The 26,543-nt window shown below is 44.1% G+C and overlaps 2 protein-coding genes across 3 annotated transcripts in view; both read right to left on the bottom strand.

Annotated features, from left to right (window-relative positions):
• cskl (c-src tyrosine kinase-like) overlaps positions 1–13,235 on the bottom strand; it is a 39,935-nt gene extending 26,700 nt beyond the window's left edge. Inside the window, exons 1-2 of one of the 2 annotated variants that reach the window (XM_031848336.1) lie at positions 13,002–13,235; positions 424–478 (exon numbers count right to left, since the gene is read on the bottom strand). The gene's annotated coding sequence lies outside the window, so the exon portion shown is untranslated. The remainder of the gene's footprint in view (positions 1–423; positions 479–13,001) is intronic. The other variant, XM_031848335.1, reaches the window with a different exon arrangement.
• A 955-nt stretch (positions 13,236–14,190) lies between these two features.
• LOC116384103 (enhancer of mRNA-decapping protein 3) overlaps positions 14,191–26,543 on the bottom strand; it is a 23,329-nt gene continuing 10,976 nt past the window's right edge. Inside the window, exons 4-7 of the mRNA XM_031848489.1 lie at positions 24,344–24,688; positions 19,142–19,295; positions 17,295–17,512; positions 14,191–16,906 (exon numbers count right to left, since the gene is read on the bottom strand). Coding sequence (XP_031704349.1) covers positions 16,572–16,906; positions 17,295–17,512; positions 19,142–19,295; positions 24,344–24,688 — 1,052 coding nt within the window. The 3' untranslated portion in view covers positions 14,191–16,571. The remainder of the gene's footprint in view (positions 16,907–17,294; positions 17,513–19,141; positions 19,296–24,343; positions 24,689–26,543) is intronic.

Raw genomic sequence — 26,543 nt, 5'->3', positions numbered from 1 at the left:
GGGGGGGCAGTTGCTTGCCGCTGCTTTCATTGCCTCTCCTCCTCCTTTGATGGCAACACATGACAAGCCCTCCATTCAGACCAGAGGAGGAGGAGGAGACGAGGCTGCGAAGCACGAGGGTGGAGACACAAAGAATGTCATTAGCAGCAGCCACAGCGGGGTGCTGGTACAATATGGCAGCGGCATTAGTGGTGACTGGAGCTCCAAATCTCTTCAAATAAAAAGAAGCATTCAGAGGCAGCAGCACTGACACCATGGAGGAAAAAAAGACTCACTGGACTAAAAAACAGGAGGGGGAGAGGGAGGAACGTAGGGAGAAAATGGAGACTGAAAGGGAGAAGCTGAAGGCGAAAATCGAAAAATCACAAAGTACACTGGAATACTATTTAGCTCCAAAAATAAAAGAGAGATTATACAGATTACCTGAGCACACAGTAATCCCAAATTGATCCCAAAAAAGATTGGGTGGGTGCAGCCTCTGAAAAGAAGGTAGACACAAGGACAGATGGAGTAAGAGCTGTACTTTCTTATGGAACATGAGACGCACTCATCAGGTTTGTCACGTTCAACACAAGAGAAGACAGCGGTCCAAATCGGGGGCACTGGAAAACTGTGCAACCGTTTCTGCTCGGCAATCCTCCCTGAAATTACCTGAAATATATGATTTGGCCGTATTCGTATAAAACGTGGTAAAAGTCAGTTGAGTGAAGCTGCCCTGACGTTCATTACTCTGTTCAAGTAGTTATGAATTTGAGCTGCATTTCAGGCCCAGCTGAATATCTGTATTTTTTTCTTTTACGCAACATTGTCTGATCGGAAATTAAACTTTTAAACCATTTGACATTTTTCGAAATTCAAGAAAGGTTTTGTTCCGAGGATGCATATTTGAATTCAGAGTTCACGGCGAGAAAGAGAGAGAGAGAATGAATAGGAGACAGCACAACAACAGACATGGGGAAATGTAGAACAGGGGGATGATACAGAGCGAGAGCGAGAGAGAAAGAGAGAGATGCACGCAGATGGAGAGGACAGAGATCAAGAGAGGAAGGGCGCAGTAATACAAGGAGTAAAGTGGAGTAGAGGGGTGTGGAGGACGGAGGAGAGAGACTGAGGATGGCGGACGGCTGCCGCTGCTTAATATTAACAACAGTCATCTGTCGGTTCCAATGCCCACCATGAATAATAGAGGCTCCACCCAGCTATGCCAGCGCTCTGAATTATTAATTCACAACCACAGACTTGCATTAGCGCACAGTGTGGGGGCGCTCTTCGCAGCAGGGCACAGGCCTGCTTAGCCCCAACCCTGTGTGTGCGTGTGTGTGTACATGTGCACAGATTTGACACTCTCCTGCATGCATATTCACGCACCGATAGGAAGTTTGTACTCCGACGTGTCTCGCAGGTTTTTACTTAGAAAACTCTCACTCCTGGTTCTTGGAATAAAACATTGCTGTTAATGTCACGTCAGCATATTTTAGAGTCGAGGATTGATAATCGTGGAATTATGGGCATTCAATCAACACTACCGAAGAGCCTTTATGTGTGTTGCTGAACAATGTCAAAACACCGATATAAAATACTAGAGGAGTAGTTGGTTCCCCAGATTTTTAGGTTAAGTGATAAAAGAAAACTGCCTGAGCAATATCTAGCAGAATAACCAGATTATAATCGCCAGTGTTTCAGCTAGAACAGCACGACCCTCGAGACCATGTTAACTAGGTCATTGGCATCTTTTCATAGGCTCAGTTAAGAGATGTAGCCTAATTATCTGACAGGACGACTGCTTGACTGATGTAAATCAGTGCACCGCTGCTTCGATAGTTCGTCGTACATTGTCGGTGAAGGTCTGGGCGTGTGTCTGTCTCGTGTGTGTGGGAGTCACAGATGAAACACTGTCGCATGCGATGTCACTTCTCCCCATATACAGTGTGCCCCAGTTTGAATCACACCACACAAACAACAACGAGTAACACGCAAACACAATGGTGTGTTCACACACGCCGGCTGAAGCGGAACAAAACACAGCTGAAAAGCCGACACTGAAGAATGTTATGTTCTAAAAAGAACATAGAACTGAGTTAAAGTATTTGAATGTGTGTGTGTGTGTGTGTGTGTGTGTGTGTGTGTATGCACCACATTCAGAGTGTGTTTTCACCTGTAGAAGGACGACAGTGGATGATGAGGTGATGGTGAGCGATATGGGTGAGGAAAGACAGACAGTGAAACACACTCACACAAGAGGGATCACGGACGAGAATCTCTGCTAATGCAGAGCCAATGTTTGCAGAGGCAGCAACTGCAAATCTTGCCCACGGAGAGCAGGGCTCAGGGATTTCTACGGTGAATTCACAAAAGCCTCGCTTACGCACACATAAACACACACACCCTCTCTCTCTCTCTCACTCTCACACACACACAGCGCACAGTGATAACCCTGCTCACTCTCACAGCCCAGGGACGAGCATGCAGCCTTAAAGAGACATCTGTGTGAATAGGCCCGAGCAGTAAAGGACCGCAGTAGCTTTTCAATATTCCCTCCGGGATCAGTGTATCATTTTGTACGCTGTAAAATTTCTATTTAACATGATTTTACGCGAGAACAAACTGATGTGAGCACACAGCATTAATGGTTCCTACAAATCATACAGGTACTAACTACTGGCTATTCTTTGAGCTGCACCGATTAGTGATTGAAAGCAAAGGAATCAGCTACTATTCTGACTATCGATTAGTTGTTGGGAGTCGTTTTCCAGTTTCACAAATGGGAATTTTTTCTGCTACCCAAGTGTTCCGTAAACTGAACTATGGTCGTCATTTTCCACTTTCTGCCATTTTGTAGACCAGACGATTAATAGAGAAAAATAACTTTAACTTATCATCACTGTCATTTTTATTAGGCATTTGTCTCCGATTATGTTTTTAGCGTACTAAATGTCCTAGAATAGCCAAAAAATACGTGTTACAATTGTTTCTAAGAGTTCAATGTGATGTCTTCCAATGGCGCGTTCTTTTTCTGGTCAATAGTTAAAATACTTTTATTCAATTTACAATTATACAAAGAGAAAAACTTTGTAGGCCTAATGAAATAAACAATTAGCAAAGACATTGTCGATTAATTTTCTGTCAGCCAGCTTATCGATTAATTGCTTCAGCATTGAATTAGATTTTTCTAATATAAAGTGGTGACACACGGCAGAGAGACAGCAGGAAGGACCAGCTCAGGACTCCCTGTGGACACCGGAGCAAACATCCTGACCTCGCATTGCATTTTACAGTTAAACAGCATGACGCAGGCTCGTAAGAATGTAGTAGAATGAGACTTCAGCCGTGTGCTGGCTTCACCAACAACACACCATTCAATACATTTAGAGGGGGGGGGGGGTCTGCATATCCTAAATGGCGGGTACATTCCTACGCTCCCCGGAGAGGCGAGACGGAGCCTTGCGGAAACTCCAGACCGGCGGCTTTGTTTTCCTTACGACGCTGACCCCGTGGTCTACTCGGAGGCTCGGACATCAGCAAGGACAGCAACGGAGAGCGACCCTGTGATAATATAAATATGAGAGCGCACAAGTCCGGGGTGGCTGCGGCAATGGAATGAGCGGAAGTGTTGATGCAACTGCGAGTGAGTCAACGGGTTGGTGACGTCCGCTCCGACTATAAATAACAATCACAGTCAACTGCAGTCATCCCGTTTCTTCATTTGACCAACGCAGCAAAAAGCGTGGGTATCGCCTCACTTCATTGATCATGAAATAAGATGTATTGGGTTCTGGGTGGATAACCACCTTGGTGGAACAACTTCCAGCGAGAGACCCTGTATCGGGTGGACAAAACAGTGTTGATTTTTCACAAGCATGTTGATTATTTTCTTTATCAATTGTCTTTTTTTCTCAGAATATAATCAAAAAGAAACCGATAAGTAGTATCGATAAGAGTACTAGTATTGATCAAATCCTACCGATAGGACAGAGAGGAACTATGTACATGCACAATAATATTCTGAAAATGACATCCTGGTTCTTTACTGGGTACATATTTACATATTGCATGAAACAACCAGTACACCGTTTATTCCAGTTTGGAGGGAGATTGTCTTTTAATATTGAATAGTTTTCCTACTGCGTTTTGTAGTGGTGCGTTACTTTGACACTCACAACTCCATGGAAACAGCACCCCAACACAAAAATGGGATATTGTGGTTACAGCCCATACTATACTGGTTAATATCCACATCTGCTACAACAGTATATTACTGATTTAGTCCAGTTAATGAGTGCATGCAACAACTCCCATGCAGTGACGATATCCTGAGTAGGACGATGATAACAGGGTGCATGCATGCGAAGCGAATGAGCGAGATGAGCGTAAAAATTAAGCAAAAAGGCATTGGCCCACATGTGGAGTGGGGCTAGCCGACGCGTTGGTGAGTGGTAACGAGGATCCAAATAAATAATGAAACTTATTAGATACTGGAGAACAGGATGCCAGCTTCGGATGCGACAGCCTTTGACAGGATTTAGCTGAAACCCTTCTTCAGATATGGATTATTTAACTAAATGTTCAACATGTCCAGCTGTGATTGAAAAGGTATGGGCCACAGGACACACGGTCACGATGATGAATTTCTTGTGCTCCTAGGATTTGTGTGTATGTTGAAATGAGAGAAGATAAGTCCTAAAGAATGATCCATCTGCCTCGTATCTCTAAATCCATCATTCTGGATCTTTTTCTGCATCCATGATGCTGCCTTCCTCTCAGTAAGTCATGGGGCTCATCACAAACGTGCCCAGATGTAGGCCGCGGTCAACAATAAGCATCTCTATGCCGCGCAGCTTTTTAATCTCTCAATTAAAAATGGCAAAGAATGTTTGCTTTGATAAAAAAAGAAAGAAAACATCACGTTAAATAATCTTCCTTTCATAGAAAAGGCTGTGTTAGAGTAAAGACCTAATTCAGGTCCACTTAGCTTTCCAACGCTCTCTGTGACATCATTACAGCAGAAGCTTTTACTTGCCTCTTTGTGAATCTGTGCCGTGCGATGCACTTCAAACACGACTCCTGAGTGCACAGGACGGCGGATAAAAGAGGAAGCACTGGAGCCTCCCCCGCTGAGACGGGATTCATTGTCACTATCGTCGGCGTCAGCGATTCATCCTGTGATCTTTTTAGGACATTCTTAATAATGGCAGTGGAGTTTATTATGTCTATAAAGGGGGAAAACCAGTCAACTTTATACTGACTGCACTACTTCCTCTTTGTCTCCACATATTGGCCTACATACGATGGACTACAGTGAACCAGGACACAAGCGTTGTTGTTGTGTGCAGGGAGACAAGAGATCAGACACTGGAGGTGAGCATGGGAAGGCCCCGGTCCACTTCCTGTTTGAATAGGGAACTCATGTCCTAAACTCAGAGATCAGTTTGACACTTCATCTATGTGACAAAGCGCAGCTCTCCATCGTACATTTGTGTACATCACGAGAGCTACACATGGTGACGTGGTGCATTCTCTGGGGATTAATAATAGTAAAAGTTCATGGGTTAAAAGACCAGATGGTAATGTCCAATTTGGGCTAATCCACTGAAAAAGATACCTGACAAATTAAACTTCACTGCAATGAAAAATCATTTAAATCCAGTTTGACCTAAAGTTATTCTGTTGAATTGCAGCTTTGCTCCCAATCGCCTCAAACAACTATATATATTAAACAGTGACAGCTGCTTCCATATATACTGCATGGAGAATTCACAACCAACAGACAAATCTCAACCATCTCAGGCTACAGTGTATATCATCACAAATTACAATTAATGCCTTTTTCTCCTGCTACGACTCTTCAATGCACATTTTGAACAGATTCCGTTTTCAAGATGAGGGCGGTTTGAACCTGAATCATCACAAAACAAAACCTCGTTATTCAAAACAATAAGAAAACCAGGCTGATGTTGGACATGAGGCTTGAGAAAAGTACGGTCTTGGTCATCGGCATTATTTCACACAGGGACTAAAGGCGACTACATCAAGTAGCAACTGAACTTATCACAAAAGGTGAGGATCTTATCAAACTATCAATGTCAATGTCAGCTGGAAACGTGAAAGGTTTGATTCCTGGCACATGTAAGACGGCGCTCAGCACTGCTGACCAATCGCCATGTTTAAGTTAGACATGGCATGTTATGCAAAGTCTCAGAGTGATGTTAGTTATTCGTCTGTTGAACTTTGTTCTGTGCTGATAGCTCAAGTTACTTTATCAAGTTGTTAGTTTGTTTTACAGGAGCACAAGTCTTTTCCTTTCTAAACACAATGGGGCTGGAATGCCTTATCACATACAGTGGGTACAGAAAGTATTCAGACCCCTTTAAATTTGTCACTCTTTGTTTCATTGCAGCCATTTGCTAAAATCAAAAAAGTTCATTTTATTTCTCATTAATGTACACTCAGCACCCCATCTTGACAGAAAGAAATGTAGAAATTTTTGCAAATTTATTAAAAAAGAAAAACTGAAATATCACATGGTCATAAGTATTCAGACCCTTTGCTGTGACACTCATATTTAACTCACATGCTGTCCATTTCTTCTGATCCTCCTTGAGATGGTTCTACTCCTTCATTGGAGTCCAGCTGTGTTTAATTAAACTGCTTGGACTTGATTAGGAAAGGCACACACCTGTCTATATAAGACCTTACAGCTCACAGTGCATGTCAGAGCAAATGAGAATCATGAGGTCGAAGGAACTGCCCAAGGAGCTCAGAGACAGAATTGTGGCAAGGCACAGATCTGGCCAAGGTTACAAAAGAATTTCTGAACTCTTCCTAGACCTGGCCGTCCAGCCAAACTGAGCAATCGTGGAAGAAGAGCCTTGGTGAGAGCGGTAAAGAAGAACCCAAAGATCACTGTGGCTGAGCTCCAGAGATGCAGTAGGGAGATGGGAGAAAGTTCCACAAAGTCAACTATCACTGCAGCCCTCCACCAGTATGGCAGAGTGGCCCGACAGAAGCCTCTCCTCAGTGCAAGACATATGAAAGCCCGCATAGAGTTTGCCAAAAAACACATGAAGGACTCCCAGACTGAGAAATAAGATTCTCTGGTCTGATGAGACCAAGATTGAACTTTTTGGCATTAATTCTAAGCGGTAGGAGAAAACCAGGCACTGCTCATCACCTGCCCAATACAATCCCAACAGTGAAACATGGTGGTGGCAGCATCATGCTATGGGGGTGTTTTTCAGCTGCAGGGACAGGACGACTGGTTGCAATTGAAGGAAAGATCAATGCGGCCAAGTACAGAGATATCCTAGAAGAAAACCTCTTCCAGAGTGGTCTGGACCTCAGACTGGGCCAAAGGTTCACCTTCCAACAAGACAATGACCCTAAGCACACAGCTAAAATAACAAAGGAGTGGCTTCGGAACAACTCTGTGACCATTCTTGACTGGCCCAGCCAGAGCCCTGACCTAAACCCAATTGAGCATCTCTGGAGAGACCTGAAATGGCTGTCCACCAACGTTCACCATCCAACCTGACGGAACTGGAGAGGATCTGCAAGGAAGAATGGCAGAGGATCCCCAAATCCAGGTGTGAAAAACTTGTTGCATCATTCCCAAGAAGACTCATGGCTGTGCTAGCTCAAAAGGGTGCTTCTACTCAATACTGAGCAAAGGGTCTGAATACTTATGACCATGTGATATTTCAGTTTTTCTTTTTTAATAAATTTGCAAAAATTTCTACATTTGTTTTTTTTCTGTCAAGATAGGGTGCCGAGTGTACATTAATGAGAAATAAAATGAACTTTTTTGATTTTAGCAAATGGCTGCAATGAAACAAAGAGTGACAAATTTAAAGGGGTCTGAATACTTTCCGTACCCACTGTACCTACAATACAGCAGCAGCTCGCTGTAGTACAATGCCCTGTCACTTATTAGGTTATTTTCTTATTAGATTCAATCCTACTATAGTTATATAGGGCGGTTTCCCCTGTTTAAGCCAAATAATATAGTTTTAGTTAGGAAGGTAATGTGGGGAGAATTTGACAGAAACACTGAATTTCTGTCTATATTGTGAACATTTATATAAAGGCGGCGGCTGCATGGTTTCAAAGCACAATTTGATAACATCGTCGTATCTACATTATATTGTAACACGATTAGTTGGCTGTCCAGCGGGACACGATGCGACCGATGCTTAAACAATATCATGACTGATGACGGACTAGTCAAAATAAAAGCACAAAAAACTAAAACACCAAAGTGCAGCCTCAGGTTATAATAACGGCGGTGACTATGTTTCAGTTATGTTCCATTTATGTCTCAGAGCTGAGAATTCTTCACAATGGTGTTTCTGAATGATCCCCTCAGGTAGAAAATCGTTAAGTGTATAATAAATCCTTACAGCTGCAGGTTACAGGAACTGGTGGGGGTCGTCTGGGCTGATGAGGCTCCTTAGAGGATATCTCTACTTCTCAAATGTGGCAAGCGCAAAAACAGAGATTTGTTTTGGGTGATACTGTTGATACTGACGTGTTTGGCAAGTAGTAGACAGTAACATGTTTTTTTTCTTCTCTGCTGCATGGATGGAGTCCCTAACCTTTTAACACCACCATAGGTCCAGTAGCAACACATGAACAGTGCAAAGAGTTAACGTTCACATCGAGAAATGACTTTTCTGAAATGTTGCATTATCATTTATCTGTGTGAGAAACAGTTCCTGGTGGGAAATCTGCACCTGCCGTGGGCGTATATAGTGAGAGACTGGGCATGTGTCCGGCCTGCGGCTCTACTCATTGCCTACACTGTGCAGCTCGCCAGCAGGCGTGGCGGTAGAAGCCTCCCAGCCCTTCAAGGAGCTGCCTGACTGCCCGGCCGCTGCCCAGATGGAGAGGCCTCGCTGGGTTTTGCGCGCAAGATGGCAGCCACAATGCCGCTATTCTACTGGGCGGCGTGATCCCCGGGGAGGAGGACATAGAGGGAGAGGAGGGAGAGGGGGGGGGGGGGGGGTCGCTTCTATCGCAGCTCAGCAGGTGTTGAACAGAGAATAAGAGTCTCAACAGCAGGGGGACGGGGTATTTATCTCCATTGAAGGTTTTCGATTGTCACGTTCTGATCTAGGTAGCTTGGCCACGTCTATAGAGCCCCTTTAGTCAATCCTCCTTTAACGCTAAATGTGATGGTGTACTGCAATGCTGCTGAAAGCTGGTGTTTCTCCTCAATGTAGTTAACGAGAAAGAAAAACACGGACTCAAAGCCGTGGTGCTTGTGAAATAATATCATCAGAATTGACCAAATCTATGACGCTTCACAAGGAAACGCTTGTCTCACACGGTAAGAGACTAAAAGATTATCAAGGCAAAGATGAACTACCTGCAGAGTAAAAATGAAGACAAATATCTGCAACTCTTTTGATAATGGATTCATTTTGTAAGTACTGAAAGTGTCACTGAACTAAAATGTCTTAAATGTGAATATTTGCTGTTTTAATTAATTAATTATTTTTTTAAATCAGCTTTCACCGATGGTAAATTTGAATATATTTGGGTGTTGGACTGTTGAACAAATACCAAACAATGAATTGATTCATCTTGATAATGATCTGCACATTAACGGATAATTCAGATGATCAGTAATTCCAGCCCTAACAGAAACTCATATGTAACTAAATAAACACTATGTGTTGTATATTCACTTCACACTACCAACAACAATCTGAGTAGTATGATGAGCAGGAAGCGCAGTATAGTTTTAGTAGGAATTGTCCAAAAGAAAGACATTCACATCAGTAATCGTGATGCGATACACCTCTGCGGTCTCTACACACGTTTAAAAAGAGGAAGCACTGCAGGTGAGATGCAGAGCTGCTGCCAGTTTCACTTTCCATCACTCTTCCCAAACAAGTGGTACGTGGCGCTGCTCGCCGCTTTGCATCTCGCAACATTTGCATTAAACCTGCATAACCTGGGATGTGCACGAAACCGTATCAGACACAATGGAACACATCATGGTGAGTATCTGGGTATAAAGACGCATTCGCCGCCAACACACCATACCAGGCTGCTGAAATGCAGACGGCCGTCAGGTTCGTTATTTTGAATGCATCTCTGCAGAGTGACACGGCTTACCGTGCACCATCTGTGATGTCCTGTTGCTCGCGAGTGTCAGTATACTGTTAAGCTCTGCACCGGCATCTCCACGATAAATCCCCCTCTCTGTTATTGCACTTGCTGGTTAAAGAGACAGCAGACATCGGGGAGAAGGGGCCGGAGGGACGGGACTAAACGTGGTCATTGTGTCGAGGTCAGCAGGCCCTTGGACGGGCTTCAAATGTGCAATGAGATGGTCAGCGTACAGACAGAGGAGCCATTACTTCCCTGCTGAGAGCGCATGAGACGGGGCTCAGAGCTTAACGCAAGACAGCCCCTTGCAGCTTTTAGGATCGACCAGACAGTGAGGGTATAACCCCCCCCCCCCTCCTCATAACTCATCGCTAAAAAGGACAGAGCTGACATGAAGCCGGGCCTGCAGACATATCCGGTGGACATGTCCCGTCACCTCTAGTCCTCGTCAAGCTGCACCTCGATTAGATACCCCGATCAAGCCATCAGTCAGTCGGACAGATGGGGAGAGCGCTATTGACAAAGAGAAGAACTTAGTGTGGTTGAAGCCACCTTACTAGATGAGCCCGCCTTAACAGATGGGAGAGCTGCACAGTCTCACTACTGAGATCAGGGCTGAGTCACGCTGTGTTTAGAGGACTGGTACATTACACGCTGAAATAAAACAGTTTGTGCTTAAAATGGCTTATTAATCCTTGCACCAAGGCATTCATCGTCTCTACTCCAACTGCAGCCCCTTGCGGCACTGCGTTGGGAAACACTGGCAGCAGATTAGCCCGGAAAAACGCAGCAAATGGATCACTAACATGTTGCGGTCTGGCTCACCAGATTGCTCTGGGGGATAACGAAGGCCGAGCCCTCACGCCCTCCACCTTCCCCCTCCGACCAATCTTGGTAACAAGATTTCTCTACCAGAAAATCCAAAGCCATCACGCTGCTTCATCCTCATTCACTGTAATCAGCGCAGCAACAGTTAAGACAGGTGGGCATCATAATGAGATACTGTCTCTCAGAAACAAACAACGGACACCTGCTCGAATTGACTGCTGTTCTTCCATCCCAATTTTTAGACAATCACACACAGAATAATTGCAATTCTGAAGACATATTTGTGTTGTTAACAAAAAAGAAAACCTGTAAACTCATTGTGTATGTCATAATCAAATCAGACCGTCCACTTAATGTCTCTATCCAGATTACAACGCAAATTGCTAGTCAGCCTCATACGGACTAGAAAACAGTTATCAAAATCGGCAACGAGATCTGGAGCGATGACGTTTCAGATTTTGAGTAGTGACAGGTCAGATAACAAGCGACTGCACTGAGATAAGACGCTACGATTATTAGATGTGGTCCCTGAAAACAACCCAGGAGTAGGATTGTAAGTGCATTGAGCAGAGCAGTCCTGTATTCTTCACCTAAAGAACACTGCAACACTGTAAAGTAACAATGCAGGCCTGCTATAGACGTCGCTTTCGTCGGTCATGCTACAGCTTGCAACGGTATGTACATTTCAGTCAGACAGTTGGTCGGTTCACCCCAGTGACTTGTTTGTCAGTGGGGGAACTGACAAACAAGGACGAAGCTGCAGGGATGGCAGACTGGTCGGATTTATTTGAAAACCAAAAACATTTAACAGCCCAATTTAATATTTAATGCATTTCATCTTCGTTAACCGGCGTATTAGCCACCATGTCAAAGTGTCTTTGAGCAAGACGCCGGAGCGCTTCCTATCTCCATGATGGTGTTCAGCAGCCGAACCTGACCTTTGACCTCCTTGTGGAAGGGGTGAAACGCTATATCCCTGAGGGATACACAGTATGATCATAACAGCGTTGTTGTTGGTTATAAACCAATTATCTGCTCTCACAAACTCCGTTGAAGCACTTCTCCACAATTATACAGTGACATGTATGTGAAACGACACCAGCGGAGAGATACAGGTCAGTGTTTCCTCAAAGCAAGGGGGCTGAACCTCAGCTCCAGCACTCTTCTTCTTCCCCCCCCCCCCCACCCGCTCTAGTGCAGCGTGTAGGTGGCTAACGTCTGGGTCCATTATCGGACAGTCTCATGCTTTATTAATCTTCGTTCCCAACATAATACAAAACAATAACAAAAGGCCCAGACCGCAGAATTGGCACTAGTTTGACATACATTTGGTTTTCATTTCTGCTACACAGTAACAGTCAGTTTAACGAGATTTTACACACATCCAAAACGACGCCTCCGCCTGTAGCACAACGCTGCACGGTCCCTTGTTTAACAGACTCTCGGCTTTATATTTGGGCTTCCCTTCAGTACTGAACTACACCATGTCAACACATATTTGTAGACAGAGAATACAGTGAAAGATAAAAACCACAAAACGTTAGCCACGACCAAGGCGTCCGACTATGGAACCAGAGGAGAGGAGGGTGGGTGACTCGGAGTTTTTTTTGGCAAAGCCGCAAACCCACCCCCCCAAATAAAACATATTGGTAGGTAACATAAACGAAAACACAAATGTCTTTAAATTGTTACCTTATATTATTTGGTGTGTATGTCTCTGTTGCTCTACTGAGCCGACCGGAGGAGTACAAATCAGTTTGGACTTAGCATAAACAGTGTCCGATAATGGGTCTCATGACGTTACATTGTACGTTAACTAGCAGCTAACGCTAGCGCTCTCAAAGGGGTTTAACGTTAGCTATGTGCAATGTAAACCTGTTTTATCACAACATTCCTGAGCCCTTAAGTGAATGTGACGTAAACCACGGTCAAATACAGAATAAACAGCCACAACAATGACGTCCCCCTGTGCGCTAACGCTTTTACCGAAGCTTCCCGAGCTAAAAAACGTTGCAGCAGCAACACAACGAGACAAAACAGTGACTGCGCTGTGGGCAACTTACCTCAAAAGATACCGCTGTGGTGTCGACCAGATGTTGCTGCAAATTAGCGATGAAGGCCCATTAGGATGACTCCTAAGGTTGGGGGGTGGGGGTCCAGGTTTAGCGGCGTTGAGGTTAGACAATCCCAGACGCGGCTTTGCTTTGACGTTTGTCCGTACTCGGTCTGCATATGTGTGTATGTTTTTGCGCGTGTGTGTGTGGTGGAGCTCTGCGAGGCCTGCTGCTGGAGGAAATGGTCTCCGCTCCGTCAAGGAAACACGCATGCGCAGAGGAACAGCGTAGCCACGGGGGGCGCGAGCGGTCTGCTAGCACAGCCGCGTGGCCAACAGGTGGTACTGTCAACTGATGTCGGACTTGTTACTGAGGGAGATTTCTCCTGAGCTGTCTGCCTGCATGCTGCGTTTCAAGTCGGGTAAAACCATAGTATGTGGGAGTACATGACGGTGTATACATGCTGTAATATACCGGTACATAACCTACTACTGTATCTGGGCCAAGTGGTTAAAACTGGATTCCCACACTAGTGATTTTTATTGACATCTTCCCTTAGGTAACTGATGTGACCAATTATGCATTTAAAAACAGCTGTGTAGTAGCAGTAAAATAAGCTACTGTTACAAAACACACCGTTTCTGTCCTGTTACACATCCACTATGATATAAATATACAGATAAATCCCACAAGCACCCCCTTATTCATATGTTACTCTGGTTTGTGGGAATTTGATTAAATGCACATTTGTTTTGGGAATACACACTGCATTATTAGGTATCTTGTCTGCCTGTTCAGGGGCCCCAGTGGCGAAATGTACACGCTGAACATTTCCTAAATAATCATGTTTGCCCGATTACCATAAATACCACACTAATTATAAACAGGGGTCCAGTAGCAGCCTCCTTTGTTGGGTAATCACAGGTGTAACTAATACAATTAATGATGGCTCCACTCTATCTCCAAATCCAAATTAGTTAGCTCAGAAAGCAAATATGCCCTGGCAGTAGAACACCCGAATAAAATGCAGCCGTAATTAATGTTATTGCTTACACCTGTGTTTATCATGCTGTGTGTTTAAATGTACGCAGTAAAAAAACAAACAAAAACAGGCCCATAATAACTCAAGCTTGCCGTCAGATGTATTTGGGCCACTGACACACACACACTTTGGCATAGTAGGAAAAAGCACAGGTGCAAATGGTAAATTAGTGACGGCTGAATTCCATTTAGCTGCTTCAGTTTCAGGGTCCTAGTGTCGTGCTTCCTGGCTCACTGTCCTAACTTCCTTGGACACTTGAAGAGAGCAGAGCAATCATTTATTAGAAACACATTTCCTGCTATCACAAGTCTAAACATCTGCTGTAAACACAGGCCCATTAGAACGTGTATAACTTAATTGCAGCGATAGAAGTATTCATATTTACGCAAGTTAAAAAATGTCACTTTCAGAAAGAGACCACTACAAGTAGTGTTAATAGTATTATGAAATATTGTAGATTAAGTAGCACAACAATAGTCACTCACCATGCAGACCGGCCCCTTTCAGAGTGTGACATTCCTGGATAACTACCCTTGATGTGTAAATGTGCTAGTAGCATTTGAATGTTGCAACAGGTCAAAAAGCTAATTCTACCTTCTTTACTGGATAACTGAATTCATATAAGCTGATCATATAAACTATTCTAAATATCCAAATCCAAAGTAGTAACAAGTTACAATAACTGTTAAACAAAAATAGTGATGTAAAATTACAGTATTTCCCTCTTATAGAGTTGAAGTATATAGTAGTATTACACGGAAATACAGTATTGTGTCTTCGGTGTAGTTGTATTTCTGCAATGACATGTCTCACATTTAAAACACGGCGGTTGCAAGGTTTTTATTTTTCATTTGCATATAAAAGGAGCACCCACCCTATGCATCTGCTTCTCGTCAGAAGATCAGGATTCACATGTAGACCTAAAGACACATTATCAACATGTTCTTAGATGACGCTACATTTGTTCTTTACCAGGCTTACATACGGCTTTGTCAAAAATAACCACGCAGGCTGGCAACAAATTAGTCAAAAACCTCAGGTACAAAACACCTTCAAGTTGACTACACTTCTGAAAAAATGAGATACAAACCCATCACCACGAAATTCACATTATTTTGTACACCCCCCCCACAATAATTAATCTCAAGAACATCCCTAATCAAAATTTACAAGGAATGTTTTGTTTTATTTAAACATGATTGCTTCATCACAATCATGATTACATTTTAAGTGTTTCATTTAGTCTTTGCTGTAATGGAGAAGAAAAAAAGTGGCTCTGAAAAAGCAGAGAAAGAGGTTGCAGTGTTTTGAACTGCTCGTGTTTCCCTGAGTGGAGGTTTGATTTATATTATTATTACAACCAACAACATATTAGGCTTCTTCTACTCTAGCTTTTTGACTCTCAGGTTTGAACTTGAAGTACTCGATTCTTTGCTGTTGGAAAAGAAGTTCATAACAATAACTTAAAAAAAGACACCTGCATAATTTCAAAAGCGCATAGCTGCCAGTCTAAAATCAGGTTGTCCTTTTACTTGTAAAGTTGACAGTTTGCTGATCTGAGGTTTTAACAGAAGAACGCTACAGCGACCAAACCAGAGGAATGGTTACTTCACTGAAGGTGGCTGAATCCGAGGTGTCGAAATGGAAAATAATAATTAGGTTTCACCAAACCAAACTAGCTATAATCCCTAGAGATTAACCTGGCCCAAGATGTTTTTGGTCCTTGGAATGTGTGCTTCAAAATCCTGCCGAATCTGCAAGACTTCAGAAATACAGAAAATTAATCCTCAGGGGTGCCAGCAACTACTTTTCATTTTCATCGTCAGTGGTTATGAACTCACCCAACCGGGCATAGAGAGCGCTATCGGATGTACTGTAAATGCAAATATGAAGTTTTTTACATTTTTCATTCATTGTTCCTGAGATGTATTCCAAAAATAAATACAAATATAAATTCTGTGTGACAACCCATTTTCAGTAAAACATGCTACAGCCATTACTAGACAAAACACACCTATTTGAGTGAGTACAAAATTGCATTAAATGGAAAGACAATGGGCCACATGAATGTTTGGGTTGGCAGACGGCTTTAGGCTGAGCTGTGCACGGGGGTCACGGGGTCGAGACCGGCCTCCACATGCAATCTGGAGGAGGAAACAGGAACCGTGTCTCTGCTGCTCTGACTGGTCACCGACTCACAGTGGTCAGCGTTTTGTAAACACATTCACCTCGTCATCCAGAGCCCTTATCAAAACACGCCAAAGAACAGGAAACCTTTCCCTCTCAAAAACAAGAGGCGTCGCACGCAACGCGCGGCGACCCCCCCTCCCCCCTCTCCCTCCTCGGGAGTTTCCAGAGGGGCAGCAGGGAAAGACCTACACAATATGCTTTCAGTCGTATACACTTTACGACAAAATATTCTTTAGGTCATACTGTTGCTCTTCAGCTATTGCCACATACACAATCGTACCATTACCCACTGAATAGCAGACCGTCCCCTCCTATTGTAACTGAGTTCAATGTCAGTGGCTTCTCAGTTATGGCGTGTGTAGAGGAATGACAAATTTACATCCGAATGGTGAGTGGTAGCGGATTCCAACTTCCTGGAAAACCAGTTTAGGGATGCCAATGTCACAGAGGTAGACCCTGCTCTCCGTCTCGGCTAACGGTAAAGGAAGGCCTAAAAAGAGGGTCCACTTCGCCTCGACAGCCTGATGCTGGCCACCGACAGCGGGATCGATACTCAGGACGGGAGCCCGGTTCTGGTTGGCCCAGTCGGCGGCCGATTGGTACCAGGACTGCTCCCTCAGCAGTGGGTTCTCGTGGCAGTCCAGGCAGTTGATGACCAGGTCGACCGGGCTTGTTGGCAGGTCTGGGACAGAGGAAGAGGAGGAGAAGGAGAACGAGCCATGAAGTTGATGAACAAAGTGTTTCAAAGGTGCCTCACAAAGACATGACAATACTTGGGATCCGGCTAATAACTGAAACGAGGAGACACTCCTTACCATCTATGTAAATTCATTTTAAATGTGTGGAGTCATAAATGATCGTCAATGACGGTGCGTGCCTTTAATGACGCTGCTCCACCAGAGGGCGACATTTATCTGTGCTTGTCTGTTCCAACAGGACAGCATTAGCTGATCCTCTCACAGAAACTCTGAATGATATTCACATGGATCACCAGCACGGCCCTCTCCATCAGTGCCACTAACTCCACAGGTGAGCCAACAATCCACATACTCTCCGTTGGTGTGTTCTACCTTTGACGCTGGCCACCTGCTTGCTGCTGGTCTTGCTGTAGAGGTGGACCTCGCCGGTGACCGACTCCTGCATCTTGACGAAATTTGGCAGGAACAGGATGACCTCCACTCCGTGGTTGGCCAAGTGTCGGCCACAGCTGACCCCCTGGGCTCCCTGGATGTGTGGCCCACACAGGAGGACCACAGTGGGCCTCTGGTGGACGTTTTTGGGGGTGAGTCTGGGGACATTCAAGAGAGGACGATATTACTCCAGGAAGAAAGAAAGACAGCCGATGTAGTATTCATGAGTTGAACAATAAATATGTGATCAAACAAACATGCACCATCTCTAACATGCTGACTGGACAAGGACAACATAAGACATGTTTGTTTAAAGACACCACAACACACATGGAACAATGAGAGGTAACTCCAGGTAGGTTAAAAGACTGCATGCACATTTGCTTCAAAAAAACATACAACTAACATAATCAAAGAACATTCTAGAAAACATTAACAAACACCATCAACTAACAAACATCAATAACAAAGCTAGTGGTAGTAAAAAGTAGATGTGCATTAATTATCTGATGAGAGGAAAAGAAAAGAATAACTCTGCCTAAATGCATTTATTTATAAAGTATTTAACATGTGTATATGTTTGCAACAACATGCATAAAACAAGTTGTGATTTATGAAACCTATATCTCTTTAAAATGTCTGGTTTACCTTCAACATAACGTGATTCGGAAATGGCACAAAAAATGGTCACAAGCGTTCATTTACGCACAGAGTTGCTCTTCTCATCATTGATATGGCCTATTATGAATTGGGTCGCAGTGGTTTGGAATTTTTACAAAGTCGGTCCCGAGAAGAAAAGAAAGATGTCTATGACATAATCTTTCTTAAATTTAAACAAGGACAAGGTTGCTCACAAAAGGAAAAGAAAAAAAAGTTGTTTCATCAAACAGTGTAAGAAGACATTTATTTTTATAACTATGTTATAACTATTATAACTATTATAATAATAGAAAGCTGTCCATAAAATAAAGATAAGCAAATAATTTGGTTAGCATTCTAACTTCATTCTGTTATTAAATATCTGCCTCATTTTTACACAAAACAAATGACATGCATCAGTTTCTAAAAGAAACCTTCAGCCCACCTGAAGGTTCTTTGTTGTAATCACAGGCACTTTAGTGATGAAGATGGTACACTGTTGTCCACCATCTTATTTCTAATCACAGTTTTAAAATGTTCCATTCGTTGTTGTCTTTGATTACTTGACATACAAGCAATAAATTAATTTGAAGCTTGAGTCAATGCTCGAGTATGTGTACACTTTGAGTATAACTTGAATGACGCGATGGGGAAACAGTGGAACACCACTGTGATTCTGGTATAACAACATTACACTTGACCTGAGCAGTAGTTCTAGAGTAAACTTGAGACACAAGTAGTAGAGTGCTGCTAAATCGATGAAAGAATCGGAGACAACAAACCCGTTTGTTATACGAGCCTCTGATCTTGAATAAGACTACACTGCTCGTAAAGGTAAACAACACTGCTGCAGTCTTTGGATGTTCTTGACCTGCCGTGTGACTGCTCACCATGTAACGTATGTAGGAACATGGTAATAAAGACGAGTGCCATGGAAACTGGAAAAACATGACATGAAAAAAGGTTGGACGGACCTGCGCTGATGATGGTAGAACTATTCGGAGAAGGACTTTTGGCACATTGTTGAGCAATCTTGGGTCGGTCGCGTACGTCCAGCCTTTTTTACACACACACACACACACACACACACACACACACACACACACACACACACACGTTGCATCAGAGCCCACAGTGGTATTTCTCACCTGTTTGGTCCGCCCAGCAGAGTGAGAGCCATCTGACTGGAGCAGACGCCGGTCGTCTCCAGCCTGCGCTCCAGAGACAGGCCCCAGCGCTCGGCGGCTGCCAGCAGACGCTTGTGAAGCTCATAGGGGACGCTGGGAACCACCAGGCCTGAATCTGCAGAGAGGCAACACAGATAGCACGTTAATGCTGTTCTATACATGTTCTCACGTCTGATGCGACACAACATAAGAGCGTGACGGAGTAGATGAAAACGTCTTCCTGTTCTAGCCAACATCTGCCCAGATGAGGTGTCCTTAAACAAAACACAAGGTGCAAAAGGAGAATTTCTCCACTAACAATAAACTCTGTCGGTAACATTCCTCTGTCGCTATCAAAGTCTTGTCAAGCGAAATGGCAAAACCAAGGAAACGGAACCTTGCCTGGCTGATTGGTAAATGTTGTCCTCTGGTAACTTTCCCGTAAAAATTATTTCTTATTTTATGTCACAGTGGGATGAATGCCACCAGGTATATTTGAGGTACGCCTAAATTACAAAATCTCATACTGAACTCCTGAAAATACGAAAAAAGATGAAGAATATTCATAAGGATATTTGTGCTCTTACATTCCCGCATCCATCGGAATGGTCTGACGTGTATCGTATTCCTAAATTAGACCGGCACTGTCCTACATCTTCATAAGAACTATGGCATTTTGAAAAGTATCTCCTTAAAAAACAAAAAAAAAACAAAAGGTGAAAGCCAGAAACCGGACCCCTAAGATAACGACAAGCGTTGGCTAACGGATAAACACGGGAACCCGCTCCCCCACCGGGAGTAGAGGGAGGGGGGGGGTCTTCCTCCTCCTCCATGACCCGATCTTGTTCCCATCACGGAAGATTCTCCATTTCCTCTCCTGTTTGTCGCTGCTGTCTGTTGCAACAAAGGGGAGATTGGCAGCCTTTACAAAACATGACAAACGCCAGGCAGCCACAGTGAGACGCCTATTCCCCGCGGGGCCCTGAGTTCACACGCACCATCCCCGTGGCGTCTGACCAATCTTCAGCCCTGAGCTCTGGGATGGACCCCCCACGTCAGCTGCTGTCTCAGTCAAAACATGCGGCAGGCAGGTTGGCGTGACAGCGAAGGGGACAAACATCACATGCGTGTGTGCATATATGAACACCTGCACCTGTATCCCAACGGCTCGTGGTGAGAGATTGGGGAGGACTAAACATGAGGGCGGCACGGCGGTAACAGTGGACTCAACCCGGTCTCTTAAAATGAATTGTTGACTGATCTACCAAAGGCTATTAAACTAAGTTAAAAACTAAACATTTTACCAACCGAAGTGATTCATAGACTCATTTTGTTGGTTGAAATATGTCAACTTATTTGCAGTTGTCTTTTCTGTACAGAACTGTGTTAAGCATTTCAAAGAATGAACAACTGTTTTCAAATGGTCCTCCAAAACTCTCTTCATTGCCGAGTCGAGTAGTTCTGTGCACCTACAACTACAGCAGTTCACGCTTTTCACATTTGGGGCCAAACTCAGGGCCTCATGGAGGAATCCATACAAGAAAATATTTTCAGGAACATACATATTTTTTGATTATCATATATTTTAGAGTAGATATAATGATTGGATTATTAAATCCATGGGCTAAAAAATACTATTGGTCCAATTAAGACTATAACCCTCTCGAGAATCACGTTTACTTTAACAGCACCTCAATTTTACTACTACTGAAATTCTTCTTTCAACAGGTGTTTTTTGGTGGCATTTCTTCAGTGCTTGGGCATGTGCATACAGTACAACACCTGCTCTTATACAGTGTTTAGGGAGCGTATCTTATGCTGATAATCAGCCATACGCCTCCAATGTATGATCAAGTGTGATTCATCTTTCAGAACACCTGGGTAAGAGCACATTTGGATGGTTCAGAGAGTTTGGTGCATCTGGAGTTGACCTCTCTTATTTTTTCTCATTACAGAAAATTCAGAGACTTTTAAGAGAATGTTGCTGCACGAGGCCCGGTGTTGTTTGCTGGCGTCAACGGGGCAACGGGGAAGCAAGGCTCTTACTATGGCAATTCCGTTCCTTTCAGAGTTGTGCTTGCTCGACAAACATGCAAGACACCACTTAAAACACTGAGTAAACTACCTTTTTTTGTACACTTGCCCAAATAGCAATGTAAGACTTGTTATTGGCAGCAGGGCAGTGGCAGAGATCGGACACATCAAGCTCGTTTTTCTCTTATCATAACCACCTTTTGAGAAAAAGGCTTCAATCCCTTTCTTGTCGCCTAACCTTGTCAGAATTGCTCTCACCTGCGTACTTCTTTTTCTTCTTGAACTACTGTATTAGAGAACCACAACTCAGCCTTTTATCACTGTACAAACTGAAGCATGTGGAAACCTTTAAAGAGCCTTTTTGCTAATCCCTAGCCGTCTATTGCCCGTGGCAGATCAGAAGGGTTATGAAAGTCAAGCTGGGGGGAACTGCAGGGCTCAGGATCCCTTTGATAAATAAAGCGGCTGGAAGGCAGTTGAGTCCTTAATGGCCTCCTACGGATCTCTGGCCTGGTAGCTGAGAACTTGTGGCCTCGTCGGCCGTTTCACCCTGGCATGCAACGCGGACAGAGTGACACACGCACACAAGATAATTACTTGTAAACACAGACTCATGCCGTGCCTGGCTGACATTCTTGTTCATCTTTAGGTCGGCCCTGCTCCCCTCCCGCTCTTCTTTTATTGATACCGCACAAAGACTGCCAATATGTGACAGAAATGCCGATCCTCACGTGAGCGATAAGCACAGGAATGTCAACTGCCACTTGTCATGCAAACTGCTGCCTCGAGTGCAGAGCTCAGAGGAAGTGGGAGTTGCACTCGTGCGCACCGATTGCTTTTCAACCATCCCGCCAGGTGCGCTTCATAATAACTCACTTGCTCAAGTTGCAGCTACCAAAAACCCTCAACATATGCACACCATCTCCTCCTCCTCCCTCCCTCTCTCACACTCACACACACACACACACACTCTCTCGATGTGGTGCAAAAACAAAAACTCACCAGTCAACTAGCTGAACCGGGTAGCCGTGAGTATGCGGCAGCACTAAAATAAACTGAGCTGGAAGCAATCCTTCAAGCATGACAAGGCAACTGACGGGACTGAAAGCAATACACTCTGGCTGGATGCGGGCCATGTGATTGAGGCTAGTGCTGGGTTAGGGAGGGTTAGACGAGGCCATTCCTCTCCGCCAGAGTTGAACTATGTTGACCTGCACTCTGAGGAGGTAGCACGATGAGGGGCATAGAACAGCAGCTTAATGCGGTAATCTGTGAGATTCCCTTCTATTTTCTTCCCCATTTTGGTCATATTTTTAAGTGCTCACTGTTGGGGGAGAGTGTGAGCGTGTGTGTGTGTGTGTGTGTCTTGGGGCCATTTTGCACAAAGCACATATCAATAAAATCTACACCTCTCCTGTTGCAGACTGAAAACTCATCTTGGTCTGACTGCAACTTGGCCCATAAATAGAAATCTTGATTAAAAAAAAATCTTTTCTCTGTGGCACTTGCAGTAGTTCAGCATATCTAATGAAGTGGATGTACTTGCATGATTCTTGCAATTTTGGGGTTTTATAATGCAAGAAGTTGCAAATCATGACGTCAAAAACACTGGACTTAGAAGCAATCAAAGAATCTTTCTCTCACTATATTAAGTTATATTTTAGGCCATCATCGCGTGAAAACACTGTTGATCTCTGGAATTTAAGAACTTTGTAACACGCGAGGCCTCCATCAGGTAAAATTAATCTGAAGGTCTGTGGATCACAACGTCAAAACTGCAGCTTGAAACTTAAAATGAGTCGCGTCGCAACGTTTTCCTTCTCTTTACCCGACAGCATGCAGTTTTCAGGAGAAGATCCATCCCAAGGTCACTGGGAAAATAACTTGTGATGACACATTTCTTTTGCATTGTGCTTTCTCCAAAGCGATACGGCATACATAAATAAATAAATAAATAAATTAAATAAAGAAAACCAGCTGACAGTTGGCTTGATTGCAAGCTGTGTTGTGGCCTGGCTCGTTTGCGCCGACAAGGTTTTGCTCCACAGCTGGAGTCAATCACACAAGACAATAGCGGAACTAAACTTACACTGACTGCAACAATTCTTTACACCATTAACAATAGTCTATAGAAACATGCCTATCAAACACCCATGGCAGTGCGCTATGGCAACCCTCGCACAGAGGCGGGCACTTTGTTCTTTCTCCGTTCACATACTGTTGACTTATCTGTTTACTGGCAAAGATTCCGGGTCAAGAGCGCTGTGGTTTGTTCCTGCTTCAGAGGTGCTGTTTATGTAAGGCTGTGCGGCAGCACGCTAATTACAGAGTGCAGAGGACGGAGATTACGATGATAGCCCTGGGAAGCAGATCTGCCTACATGGTAAGAAAAGGAGGCTCTGCTCGGCGGCGGCCTGCCGAATGGCGGACGGCAGCTCCTTACTGAGCTGCTCGGTGTCACCGCGGTCAGACAGTCATCCTTCTATTATTGTTCAGGACAGACTGCACGTAGAACTTTGGGCGACGACCAGAGAAACAGATAGATTTCACCAGAGATATAACGTCCCCAACTTATTCCACCGTGGCAATGCACACTAGCTTATCTTGAAGACCAGACACAGGTGGAGTTTGATCCCTGTAGTCGTGGTACGACAGCTACTCATACACCATACGACTCAGCCCTTTTCCCCGACACCACCCTCCACTGTTCCTATAGAGTGAACGCCGGGGCCTGTCTTAGCATGCCATTAACTTATCTTGTGTGTGTATTAACCAGTTACGTAACGCTCAGGTTCCTAGAGTAAGCAGAAGTGTGTTCATCATCTCTGTGGGCCACATAAAGGGGGAGGGGGGGGAGGAGTCAGAATTCATGATGACCAGTAACCAGGAGGTTATGATTCCAGTCAGCCTGCCCAAAGGTGACCTTTCTCTGGCTAATGCATCCACTGAGATTCTCTTCTCGGCACACACCTTGTTTTTAAAAACTAGCATTGTGACTGAAAAAAAAAAAAAAAAAAAAAAAAATCTGGCATCAAGTCAATATATATATCGACTGAACATACTATATTAAAGGAATCGAGAGGCTGTAAGTACATTACCTCCTACACAGGTGCGAGTGTGTGTGTGTGTACACATGCGTTTCGTTCTCACCGGTACAGTACTCTTTGCCCCCGTGCTGGGGCACCGTTATCTGCCGGTATATGACGGGCTTCGCCTCCAGGATATTCTCGTCATGGCGATAGGACAGGGGCTTCTGATCGCCCTGCGTGTTGTGATGCTGCGCCCTGCTGCCGGTGCCAGCGATCTGGGAGAAGACGGCGGCTTTGTCAAACAGAGCCAGGTTCCCCTCAAAGTCGAAGTCTGCGTCCATGTTCTCGTCGGTCCCGGCTCCGAAGCACTCGTCGTCCCTCGTCCTCGTCGGGCCTCCGTTCCTCACACTGTTCTTCTTTTGTGTGGCCTGCGTCGCCCCTCTGCTGTTAGATGGACCTGTCGGGGCTGATGGAAGCAAGACGACACAAGTCAGTCATCCACCTGCAGCCATGCCCCACCTTTAGACTTTCTGACAGTCCTTGTAATGTAATGTCATGTCACGTCATATTCGTCCACCGCTATCAAATCACCCGTGTTTTGTCATGCTTCGCCAATAAAGAAAACTACAATACTAAATTCACTTGGCTCACGTCCAGGGTACTTTGGTAGAAAGAAACATCACATTCATTAGCAAATGGACGTCCAAATAATCACATCCGACTCGATGTGCAATGATTTATTACTGCACTGATGCGCTAAAATAAATAAATAAATGAGGAAACACTGGTATGAACAAAAAGCAACATAGTTGTTAGCAGGTTAATGTGTTGGTCACCTACTGTAACTTCCCCTGTGGGCAATCTTAAATGGAGGCTGGTGTATAAACTTAATTAATGACAATATAGTAAAACACATTATATAAAATGTGTCTTTATAGGATTGCTGACAAATGACAAAAACGGTTAAAAATGTTTTTATAGCTGCGTAAAGCTACATAAAAGCTGTAAGCCATTTGTCAAAAAAGTATTACGGAAATTTTCAATATATCCCCGAGTTCAAGATGCATCCGTGAGAAAACACTGACACCTTTCCAGAAAAGATATTTTAGGATCACTACAGCTGATAAACTGAGGGTCTTTGACAGAGAGTACGATGCTTTGCTCTGGGCTAACAAGGGCCCATCTTGTCTTTCATCTCAAACCCAAAATACACAGATAACCCAGAAATCCTCCCATTTCTCTGCTCACATCCTAATCGCTTCTGAAAGGTGCTATGAGCAGTCTTACTGTACATCATCGGGCTGTAAATGGTGTGACACACACACACACACACACACACACACACACACAAAATTACTGCGCTCAGCACTTTCAAAATTCTGGCTCGATTGCTCGTAGCTCCTTCTGTCTCACAACTCTCTGTCTGGTACTTTTCTTATCATCTCGGTCGGTTACTTTAACCCGCCGAGAACAAAACACAGCAGACGCACAAAACATACAATGGCCGACCGAGCGGTATTCAATAAAGTTTACATACGTAAACAGAGAACAAAAAAAAAAAAGAAAAAGAAAAAGAAAAGAAAAGAAAAACTGGAAAAACCTGGCCTTCAACCCCAACGATGCTGAGCTCTCACGCTAACCAGGAGACAGAGAGGCACAGTCTCACGCTACTGTCACTGTGGCAGCTAAGGTACTTTGGACTCTCTCACGCAAGATACTGGGAGGCTCAGTCACAGTACACTGGTATCGATACCAAGCCACTAACCCGACTAGAAGCTAATTCGAGACCTGACTCAATATCATAATGAGGCCACCAATACAGACAGCACTGATTTGTTTTTCTTCCACAAATATTAAGTCATATTAACGTTCTTAATCCCGCTCTATACACTAACAAGTGCACAAGTATTCGTAGGTGATTTACTAATTACAAGAAGAAAGAAAAGCAGCGTGTTGTTGGGGAGAAGGATTGTGGGTTGGCGTGTGCACCTGTGTGAACAGGGATGAAAGCCAGCGGCCTTATTAGCACACGCCAACAATGTCTTTATTTACAAGGAAGTGTTTTGTCATGCTGCGAATCAGAAAAAGTGAATGAACCGGGCAGAGCTCCAAGTCAAACAGGCTACTGAATAACAAGCGGGAAGACGGAGAGTGAACTTCACCGATTTCCATTTTGACAAACATGCCACCACAAATTAGTACACAGGTCCACGGGCCAGGAATATTTCAGAGTGAAATGTGGGCGATGGTGAAACTGTACCGCTAAACACATACAGTTGTGTGAAAAAGTGTTTGCCCCCTTCCTGATTTCTTATTTTTTT

Source organism: Anarrhichthys ocellatus, unplaced genomic scaffold, assembly GCF_004355925.1.
Source record: "Anarrhichthys ocellatus isolate YVR2014 unplaced genomic scaffold, GSC_Weel_1.0 scaffold8, whole genome shotgun sequence".
Classification (NCBI taxonomy): domain Eukaryota; kingdom Metazoa; phylum Chordata; class Actinopteri; order Perciformes; family Anarhichadidae; genus Anarrhichthys; species Anarrhichthys ocellatus.
The sequence above is the reverse complement of the archived record's forward strand: the minus strand, read 5'-3'. Positions and strand labels throughout refer to the sequence as shown.